The 10,935-nt window shown below is 52.7% G+C and overlaps 4 protein-coding genes across 4 annotated transcripts; all 4 read left to right on the plus strand.

Annotated features, from left to right (window-relative positions):
* Positions 1-1,501: 1,501 nt before the first annotated feature.
* On the plus strand, positions 1,502-3,435 carry A1O3_05632 (uncharacterized protein; the record flags this gene model as incomplete). The annotated part of the gene is made up of 2 exons (XM_007735752.1): positions 1,502-1,684; positions 1,735-3,435. The coding sequence occupies 2 exons, from the start codon at positions 1,502-1,504 to the stop codon at positions 3,433-3,435; spliced, it is 1,884 nt and encodes a 627-aa protein (XP_007733942.1).
* Positions 3,436-5,123: 1,688 nt separating this feature from the next.
* Positions 5,124-6,549, plus strand: A1O3_05633 (uncharacterized protein; the record flags this gene model as incomplete). The annotated part of the gene is made up of 2 exons (XM_007735753.1): positions 5,124-5,664; positions 5,729-6,549. 2 exons carry the CDS (start codon positions 5,124-5,126, stop codon positions 6,547-6,549), a joined length of 1,362 nt encoding a protein of 453 aa, XP_007733943.1.
* Positions 6,550-7,938: 1,389 nt separating this feature from the next.
* A1O3_05634 (uncharacterized protein) lies at positions 7,939-8,733 on the plus strand (the record flags this gene model as incomplete). The annotated part of the gene is made up of 1 exon (XM_007735754.1): positions 7,939-8,733. One exon carries the CDS (start codon positions 7,939-7,941, stop codon positions 8,731-8,733), a length of 795 nt encoding a protein of 264 aa, XP_007733944.1.
* Positions 8,734-9,488: 755 nt separating this feature from the next.
* On the plus strand, positions 9,489-10,235 carry A1O3_05635 (uncharacterized protein; the record flags this gene model as incomplete). Its single annotated transcript, XM_007735755.1, has 1 exon — positions 9,489-10,235. One exon carries the CDS (start codon positions 9,489-9,491, stop codon positions 10,233-10,235), a length of 747 nt encoding a protein of 248 aa, XP_007733945.1.
* Between the last annotated feature and the right edge of the window lie 700 nt (positions 10,236-10,935).

A 10,935-nucleotide genomic window follows, 5' to 3' on the forward strand; every position in this document is an offset into this window, starting at 1 on the left:
ACACAGTTTCGTCCCTATGCTCGGACATTGGATTGGCCGCGTGAGCTCGTGGCTTGTTGCCGAGGACATACGTAGATGCTGTCGAGAGGGTCGATCGGCTAGACAAGCCGATTGCAACAGCTAGCGGACTGGAGCTGCCTGGATTGTGATAGTAGCATTGCTTACAGAGTAGCAGTATGTACCTACTCCGTACCATCCAGAGTACAGTACCGCCGTCTCACCAGTCGTACTACTTGGTACTTACTACCCAGTACGGGAGTACTAGTAGATTGGTCGTAAAGACCGGACACAAATGAGTCAAGGGTATGTCTTTTCCTCCACCATTCTCGTCCCTCCGTGTAGAGGGCACATTTCCCTGCGCTGCACAATGCGGTGTGATCCGCCTCTTGAACATGTGCTGGTAATTTGCCTGTTTGCGGCTTCGATTTCTCGATCCGAGTTCGAGGCAACGTGTTTGCAGAACGACAGGGACCCAATGGTTTCGAGGACAGGGATCAGAGGGTGGTCATCTTGTTAGTGTAAAGGCGGGAAGAGGCGGGCGGAAGACGATCAACTGACAGACGGAGCCTAAGGACTCAGGGCTGAAGAGGCCCAGGCTTAGGGGCTCAGGAGGCTAAGGGGCTACAGACTCTAGATTACTAGTACTGCAATTATGTATGTACCTAGTAGTTACCTAACATACATACCTAGGTACTCTTGGCTGGTTGGTGGTCGGCTCGGATATTTGCGCAGGCTGCGGTCTAAGTTAACGTACCACTCTATCCTCTATATCCGTACTCCCTACCTACTAGGTGCCTGGGTACCTTACTGATCCCTAGCCTCCAGTACCACCACTCTACCAGTGTACTCCGTACCTGGCTAGAGGGTGGTAGTCAACCTACTAGGTAGCAGTCACCAGTGGCTTGCAGACAGGGGAATCTCTTTGATTAACCACCCTCCACTTTACGATCTGCGAACCGATACCCAAACCACCCGCTCGTGTTGGTGTCTGAAGCGATCCTATCTTTTTGACGACTATTCCCCCACTAACCTTGGGCAAGATGTTATGTTGCAGACGCCTCCTCGGCCTAGTTGCAATGTAGATGAGAACCAGACCCTCAACTATCGACCTCTAGTGTGCCTTAGGCACATTGCTGTCGAGACTCGAGACCCTCTATCCTGCATCCTCCATCCTCCATCCTCCAGGCCCGACTCAGAAACAACCCTCGTACCCGAGGTCCTTAGTGTACGACATCCAGATGGCCTCGACCAATTTCCTGCCGGGAACAAACATGGAGTTATCATGCTTACTACGGAGTACGGAGTACGGAGTACGGATGTATGCTTCTCTTGCATGGGTTGTGGCGGAGAACAGACCTATCGAGCAACACCACCGACACCCGTCTTCATAAGAGCTCATCTCTCTCTCCCCTCACGATCGTTGTTTGGCTCCACGCGAGAACCTGTTTTCACTCCTTTGACATTGCTTTCTCTTTTCTCTTTCGTGCTCGTCGCATTTACGATGCTTTCCATTGTTTCAAAGGTTTCGCTTCTCACTTTGGTGGCTGCTACAACTGTGACCGCTGCGGCCAATGCCAGTTCGACCACGGATTCCGCTGCGTCTGTTTCGACTGACGTCGTTGCTTCTGCGACTTCTCTCATCTCTACAGCTTCTAATTTTCGAGGGGGCAATTCATGTAAATGCGTATGTTGCTTTGGACCCTTTCAGCAAAGCAGTGCTGACAGCGGTCTCAGGTACCGGGCGACAGTTGTTGGCCTGCAGATTTGATTTGGAAAGTATTCAATGTCACTGTTGGCGGGAAATTAATTCAGACAAAACCGGTGGCCGTATCATGCTATCCCGGTCCTGACCAAAACCCATCTCAATGTGCCTATGTCGATGCAAACTGGGAGGATGCAACATTCCAGGCCGACAATGTCGTCGGTCTATCATATCCCACCAATATCACCTGCCCTCCTGTCAATGCCAGTGCAGGAGAGACACCAACAGGCTCATGTACTCTGGGTGTAAGCCCGAGCTACGCGGTAGACAGTACAAGCTCGCTACAGGTCGCTTTGACAATTGCCTTCGCCAAACTCTTCAACATCCGTCTTGTTGTTAAGAATACTGGTCACGATCTCCTTGGTAGATCAGAAGGTCATGGCGGTCTCGAAGTTTGGATACGACATTTGCGCAACGGCATCACCTTTCAAAAGGCATTCAAGTCTTCCACAGGCTGCACCAAGAGTGGTTGGACTGGCAGTGCGTTCAAGATCGCTGGCGCATACACCTGGGCCGATGTATACGCGCAGGCCAAAGCCAACAATGTCGTGGTGGTGGGTGGTGGCACACCCTCTGTGGGAACGATCGGAGGCTGGATGCAAGGAGGTGGCCACGGACCGGCATCAAGACAATTCGGTCTCGGGGCGGACCAAGTCCTTGAAATTGATGTAGTTCTTGCCAACGGCTCTGTGGTCACTGCCAACGCCTGCCAGAATAGCGATCTCTTCTTCGCTCTTCGCGGTGGCGGCGGTGGTACCTACGGAGTTGTTGTCTCGACGACAATCAAAGCACATCCGATGGTCAGCGTCGCCGTGCAACATTTGGCGATCGGCGCCCTGAGCTCGGATACTTCAGGATTGTTGGATACCGTCAGTATCCTGTACTCGGCCTACCCCGATCTGAACGATGCAGGATATGCCGGTTACGGGGAATGGGCGATCAACAGTCCGACGCCACTTTTTGCTACTTTCACTGCGGGTTACGTCCACGGAATTTACATGTTCAACAAAACCGTTGCTGAAGCCCAAGCAGCATTCAACGCCACACGCGCAAGGCTAGCACCGTATAACCTGAGTAGCGTTTTCATTTCGGAGACCTACGCATCCTATTCCGATTACTGGACTTTTTACAACACCGAATCTGGGGTTGAGAGCCAGGTCGGCGCTTCAGCCACTCTAGGATCACGCCTGTTTGACCGAGCATCGGTCACTTCTAATTTTTCCGCCCTTCGAGAGACGGTTGGCACTATTGCCGGAACGCCCGACCAATATGCATTTAACAGTTTCGAGGTTGTCGGAGGCGGACAAGTATTCGCAGACAAGTCAGACCCATTCTCGGGTGTACTCCCAGCATGGAGAAGGTCGTACTTCAGCAACATTGTCGCCCGCGGTTACCCCATTGGAACGCCACAGTCCGTCGTCGACTCGATCCAACATGATATCACATATGTCAAGACTGCAGCTATGAAGGCATTAGCACGCAACACTGGTGCCTACATGAACGAAGCGGACCGCTTAGACCCTGACTGGAAGATTGACTTTTACGGCAGCAACTACAATAAGCTATTGTCGATCAAGCAGAAATACGACCCTTCCTCCGTGTTTTACTGCTCGACATGCGTCGGCAGTGACGCCTTCGGAGAAGACTCCAGCGGCCGCCTGTGCAGAGTATAGAATCCCAACAGACAACACATAGATACAGACTATCATCCCAATCTCAGGTCATCGACCAAGAACGAAGCCTAGCCTACCTTGAACAGATTTTCTCATCAACTGCGATAGCTATGTACGGAATACAGGGTACGGATACTAGCAAGAAAGTCCCTGTGGGACTAGATAGCTTGTACAAGATCTAGGAGCATGGCTTCTGTCACACATACGGCTCCTCGACGAGGGATAGAGATTGACGCAGGCCCAATGCTACTCTGATGTAGAACGACCAGCATCAAGGCACGATCTCAAAACGACGGCTTCAAGGCGGCTGTAGTAGCGGCGCGGGAGCCCTGTCAGCGATCAAGCCTATGGCTCCGGACCAATCAATCAATCGTCTCTAGGGGCTCCAGCAAGAGACAGACTGTATCCGTACTTCCCTAGGCCGTCTTGATCATGGCAGCCATTGTTCATCCTCGACCAGATGGTGCTTTCATGACTCTTTGACCTGGAGTCTTGGAACGACATGATGAAGAATACCCTGCACCGCCTCCATGCGTACTGCACTCGGTTCCTCGTTTCAAGATTGGACAGGAAATTGGCGCGACGGCCCGGACTCGGGAAGGCTGTTCTCCAGAATATCTCGGCACCCACCTACTACTCGGTCCAGCTAGTCGGTTGAATAGTGGCAATCTCGTTCTCCTGTTCCTGGTCCTGCTCCTGCGTTTTTCCCGTCCTCGGCGTGGTCGACTAACAGTCGCTAATACTACCTCGAGAAGCATTGTCAGGTGAGGTTCGGAACAGAGGACCTCCACATGGTACTGTCGAATTGCTCGTTCATATGCGGGCTCGTTAGAACCGGTAGGCATCTCATCATTATTAGCACCAGCGGAGTCAGTAACTAGCTGTCAACCTCAGGAGAGTCCCCATTTTGAGCAGCTGCGGCGCGGAACAGCTTCAGTACTGCCAGCTCCTTTGTTCTAGGTTTTGAGAGGAGAAGAGGATGAGAGGAGTGCCACAGATCATCAACCGGACGGAGTATGTATAAGGATACTCCGTACGGCATCATTGCAAGGCGGCATGCTCTCCTGGAAGACCAACTACACGGCAAGTGTTCGAATTTGCTTTGGAGTTGTTCCTGGAGACTCGTGGCAACAGTTGTGGCTACTTACCTGTACGCACCAGGGGATTTTCGCTGCCTCCCCTGTCCAGTGTTTGCCCACGCTCCTGGGTTTGGACCTTTACTCCCTGGGCATAGTCTCACGCTTAGGTCTGCAGACTGTGATGTTGCTTTCGCCATCACTTGGTCGGTTGTATCAATGGTCTTAGTTTTGTCCCTGTGCCTTGCTAGCCGACGCATTTGAACACCACTGCATGCTGTTCAGAGTCAGGCAACAAGACCCCCTGTCACGACTTTCCAATAACTAGCTGGAGATTCCCGCGTGAACGGCGGCGTTATGGCCTTATTTCGAGCGAGAGCACTCCTGTCACACCTTCTACCCCCACAGGTTCACAACTACTGCCGAGGGAAAGATATCTATATGGCCGTTCTTGGTCGTCGATCCTCTTTCCGGACCTTTTCAGTGGCACCTTGATACTGTCCATGCTATGAACACCTGTGAAGGCTCTCTATACGAGCTCACCGTTGGTCCCTAGACACCCGTACCTACTACTCGGATCCTCACATCAAGCTAATCCTTTAGCTGTCCGACATGTCTGACTCCCTGGCAACGGCATCCGACGGCGTGTCAGCCAGACTAACAGGAGCGGCCAAAGGGCTTGATGAAGCAGGTCTCAAAGCGGTGGCGTGGGCCGGAGTGGGAGCAGCCGGTATATTCCTCTCTCTACGACTCTTTGCCAGGTACCGCGAGGCGAGGCGTCTATTCACCGACGACTTTTGGATGGTGGCTAGCTTTGTGGTCCTCACCGTCAATGCAATCCTTCAAACCCTCCAGACGGAGTCTCTGTACTATATGATTTATGTCTCGATCGGCCGAGTTCCTGTGGACGAGAAGCTGATTGTCGAGGGAACCACATACCTCAAATATCAGTTTGCCATTATTGGGCTCATGTGGACTGTGCTGTGGTGTGTCAAGGCCAGCTTCCTCTCGCTGTATTGGAGATTGTTCGATGGCTTGACTCACTACAAGCGCATCTGGTGGGCTGTGGTGGTCTTTACCGTGCTGGCCTACTTCGGATGCTGGATCGCCAGTGCTTGGACATGTCATCCACCCAGCACCTACTTCCAGTTCGGTGAGCAGACATCGGCCGTCCTGCTTTTTCTGCTGGAGGTTCCTAACCAACACATGGGTGCTAGGCCAATGTACCAAACCCATTGATCAGAAAGGCAGCACAATCAGCATCTCGTACTCGACCGCAGTGGATATCCTGTCCGACCTCATGATCATGTCGCTGCCTCTCCGCCTCCTGAAAGAACTCCAAGTGACGCGACCGCAGAAGATCGGACTCGCGATTGTATTCTCTCTAGGCTTGGCCATTATCGCGGTGGCCATCATCCGCCTGACGCAGATCATTGGGCAAGCGCGCGCAGATCCGGTCGGGCTGGCGGTGTGGGGGCTCGTGGAAAGCTCCATCTCGGTCATCATCGGTTCGCTGCCTCCTCTCAAGAGCCTCCTGGGCAAACAAATACAAAAGTTCACCAGTGCCATCTCCGGTCGAGAAAGTGGAGGACGTCAGTCAGGAAAAGACCAGAGCGGCCTACATGCGGGACGAAGCCCGTTCAACTCGGTAGTCTCCAAGTCAGGGGCTCGCCTGAAGTCGGAATCGATCCCGCTGGAGGACAGGCCGGGAGCGGGGAGCACCGTCACCGCGCTGAAGAGCGGACAGATCATCGTCCAGAAGGACTTTGGATGGACGCGAAGTCGAGATGGAGGATCGGGGAGCATGGCCACCGACCAGACCGATCTCGAGAGCCGGAGGCACTCTGATGAGCACTATGACTACGACGACGAGGAACGCATGGTCGCCTCCACGAAAGACGAAGAGGCACATATTGGACATATTGGCATCGCCCAGTCTATTGGTCGCCGGGTGAGCAGCAGACAACAAGCCAATCGCAGGTCAGTGGGCTACGATCTCGACACGGATGGAAGAGTCAAGACGAGCTGGCTGCAGTGATGAGACGAATCGACAGGCAGCCTAGCCAGAGTGGTGGATTACCATGTCATGTTATACAAGCCTGTCTGTACCTGGGTACTATTCAGGCCTGCATGAGGCAATACAGGACGGTAGGTTCTATGATATGAGTCAGCTATCTATAGACAGGTGTTTAGGTTATTATACTATACTGGTGATACTATCCGTACAGTACAGAAGGTGTACAGTAGACTAAGCTCAACTATAAGTCCGTTCCGTTCCCCAACCCCGGTCCCCAACCCCGGTCCCCGGTCGCCGGTCCCCATCCCCACGTACTGTACTCTGTATCTGTATTCGAGTCAACACGCAACATCCATATCCACACCCACGTCGCTATTCTGTCCTGTTCGGTTCGGTTCGGTTCGGTTCAGTTCGGGGCCTCTTCGGTGTTCTTCCTTTGGCTTAGGTAGGTAGCTTTAGGCCTTAGTAGGCTTAGGGGCCTTCCTCTACCTCCTAGCTAGGTACCTATACCTGGGTACCTACCTAACCTCCTACCTACCTACTGTATATACTACAGAGTAATAATAGGCAAAAACTCAGGGAGATCGTCATCAATGAATAAATCCAGTAATCACCTAACCCAATTGACATGTAAGATGATGGTGATGATGGCGATGATGTGATGTCGATTGTATCTGTTGTGCTCACGCTCTGGCTTGGCCCACTCCACTAACTCAACCACTCACTTCACGACTCCGTCCGTACTCCGTCCGTACTACTGGTACTGACACGCATTGGCATTGGCAGCGGCCTGGAATTCGTCCGAAACCACGGAGACATTTGTATAGACGGCCAGCAAAATTAATAATGTGTCTGCCTGGATATGTGTCTCTGTACTGTACCCTCGATGGGATATGCACTCGAATACGAGAGAAGGGAAAGACAGGTACGGACTTTAAAATTATGACCGAGACCAAAGACCGGAGAGCAGACCATGACCTCTCTGGACAGGACCGTACAGTACAGTACAGTACAGTACAGTACAGTACAGTACCCAGTACAGTACAGGACAGCGGGGTCTCCGCGAGAGAGCAAGATAGAAAGAGGAAGACAGCAGAGAGCAGAGTGCGGAGAGCGAAGACCGAGCGTGCTACTGTATCGCCTATACACATACAGAATACTGCGTGCACTGTACGGAGTACTACTATTAGGTACTTGCCTGGTAGGTGCCTGGTAGGTATATATATTGTATCATCCCAACACCAACGCTTCAACTCACCTCTCGTCCATCCTACATCTTGATTCAAAGCATCTCGACTCGACCTTGGCCATTGCAGTACTCTTCCCGTCCTCTACCGTATTTAACTAGCCCCGTCATCCCGTCTCACTCACATCCCTTCTCTGCTGGCCTGCGAACTCTCTACCGCAAACATGCCATCCACCTCCAAATATACGTCCAAACTCGCCGGAACTGCCGTCCTCATCGTCGGCGGCTCGTCCGGTATCGGCTTCGGCGTGGCCGAGGCGCTGGTCGAGAACGGCGTAGGCCACATCTACCTCTCGTCGTCGCAGTCCAGCAAAGTGGCCGCGGCTGTCGAGAGGCTCAAGGCGGCGTATCCGACCGAAACGGCAAAGACCACCACCGTCACAGGCCTGACCGTCGACCTGGCCGACGAAGTCCACGCCGAAGACAACGTGCGCAACCTGTTCGCCCAGATCGACCGTAAGCTTGACCACATTGTCTTCACCGCCGGGGACGCGTTGGCCCCCAGCTCGCTCGACGATGTCACCCTGGCCTCGGCGCGGAAGCTTGGTCAGGTGCGCTTCTTTGGAGCCGTGCTGGTGGCCAAGTACGGCAGCCGCGTGCTCAATCCGGGCCCTGCCTCATCCATCACATTTACCACAGGCGCGGCCGCAGAAAAGCCGACGCCCGGCTGGAGCGTGATCGCTAGTTATGCCAGCGCCCTGTTCGGCCTGACCCGTGGCCTCGCCCTTGACTTGAAGCCCGTCAGAGTCAATCTTGTCAGCCCGGGCGCCGTCGAGACCGAGCTCTGGGACGGCTTCGGCCCGGCCAAGCCCGAGGCCCTGGCCCAGTTTGCCAGCAAGACAACCACCGGCAAGGTCGGCGCGGTTGAGGACGTCGTCGAGGGTTATCTCTTCGCGATCAAGGACAAGAATGTCACTGGAACCATCATCAGGACGGACGGCGGTCTATTCTTGGTTTGAGCCTCAAGTTTTGGACGGCGAACAAGCACAAGCACAAGCACAGGAGGCGGGCTGCATCCATCCGGGATCATCACAGATATTGGACTAGACGGTCAACCACGGACTTACTGTACATGTATAGTTGTAGGGTCTGCCTTAGTGACCAGGAGGAACCCGTGGCCATAGAGAAAGTTCAGTGTCTGGTTTTGTGAAGGTGACGGTGACGGTCGAACTGGACAAATCATAACTGTCATAGTCCGTATAGGTATACACTCCAGGGTACGAATACAGTCAAATCCATCTGGATAGAAAGAGATATCGTGAATAAATCAGCCGTGACTCAATTCAACACCTCGACAGGCGCAGTATGGGAGAGGTAGAGGTGGAAGAGTGAGGCTGGCTGAATCATGGTGAGGATGAAGTGGCATACAGATAGCGGAGCAGTAGTAGCCGGGAGGGATGCTAAGGAGCCCCTAAGCCTTAGTCTGACAGTGCCTAAAATCAGTCTCCTAAGCCTGGGACAGGCTCAGATAGGTACTACTAAGCACCCAGACGGCAGGTGCCTAACTGATGCGTAGGAGATAAGGCTTAGGCGCCTTAGGCTATGTTCACTAGTACTACCTAAGTACCTACCTAGACTAGGGTACCTAAGGTAGTTTTATCCACCTTTCCTTATCATTAACACACCCTACTATTTTATTGTTGACTTGGCCGACCATTGCTTTCTTGTTGCTTCTCTTCTCTTCTGATCTAGACTGCTAGACAGTCTGTTCAGAATGAGCGAACAATCCACCACTCCCTCTGTCCTAGACGCGCATACTTCGCTGGACCCGAGTCAGCGCACGATATCCCATCCTCCTCAGACATACACTTACTACCATGCCGGCCCGTTGTTCACCATTGCAGAACTGCATAACAACGTGCTCTTGTCTCAAGCCATCAACAAACAATCGTCGGGCAAATTCATTCCCATATTGCCCCAAGACCTAGAACAGCGAGATCTTAGTCCACATTCTATCAGAGATCAAGACATCTGTGCCTTGTTGTCTTCCGATCTAGCCCTGTTTACCTACGATGGAGCGGAGCTGGATGCTGGTACGGTGGTCGAATATATGGTCTCCAAGATGGCCGATGTCCCCACCGTCATTTTACGCACCGACTTCCGAGGAGCCGGCGACCAAGGCACAACCGGCGACCCTTGGAATCTGATGAGTTCTTGTTGGCCACGTACTGTGGGAGTGACTGTGAATGCCATGCTGGCTTACAAGGCTAGTCTGTCAAAGGCACTGGATCAAGGCCAAGAAACGACTGCCGGTGAACACATGATTGAAGCCGTGGCGCAGAAAGTGATCGATGGCTTTGAGCAGGTCCTAAAAGAGCCACCTAGACTACCCAAAGAGCTCAGGGAGGGTGTATACCAATGGCTTGCACTCATGCCTGGGTTCAAATACGATAGTGACCAGCATAATACCGAGGCATTTTTGAAGCTGTGCAAAGAGAAGCAGCTCAAAGGGCTGCTTTGAGAGACTCGGGTGGAAATGCAATGGGTATCGCCGAGTCTACATCTCGCTGCCCATTACATTCGAGCGAAGGCCAAGGTACGGTGCCATACAACCATGCTACCGAGTTTGACTTGGGCTGCATGAAATCTCAGGGGGATGAGGCATCTCGGCTCAACTGGCAAGCCTGAGACACAGTACGATCCAACCTGATGACCAGTATCTCCATCTTATGGATCAATGGCTCGATAAAGGCTGATTTGAAGCCACTCAAAAACAATCGCAACATCCCAGACAGAGCTGCGACGGCCACGATCGACGATCCTCGCCGAGAAGACGCAACTCGTTATCCGAACTCAAGAAGAGATGACACGGCGGGTCATCAACTGCTCAACCAACAATGAGTGGCAGGTGGAGTTGGATATCCTGGATAAGAAGGATAGGGCGATTCGAGATGAGTGGTCCAAATCTGATCATGAAGATATCGGGCTCGAAATATTAATATTACGCAACAAGCGAGCGACGCAGTCAACCTTACTGAACATTCGAGAGGATACTATATAAGGTGCTGACGGCACTCTCGATATGGAGGGTCTCGACAATCTGCTGATAGGGGCGGGACAGATAATGGGAAGACCTCTTGAAAGCCATACAGAAGAGGTCGATCTCACGCAGATATCACTCCGACGACGTCGCTACCGGATACAATACATACAGAACACGA

This window comes from Capronia epimyces (genome assembly GCF_000585565.1).
Source record: "Capronia epimyces CBS 606.96 chromosome Unknown aczIQ-supercont1.4, whole genome shotgun sequence".
NCBI classification, from domain to species: domain Eukaryota; kingdom Fungi; phylum Ascomycota; class Eurotiomycetes; order Chaetothyriales; family Herpotrichiellaceae; genus Capronia; species Capronia epimyces.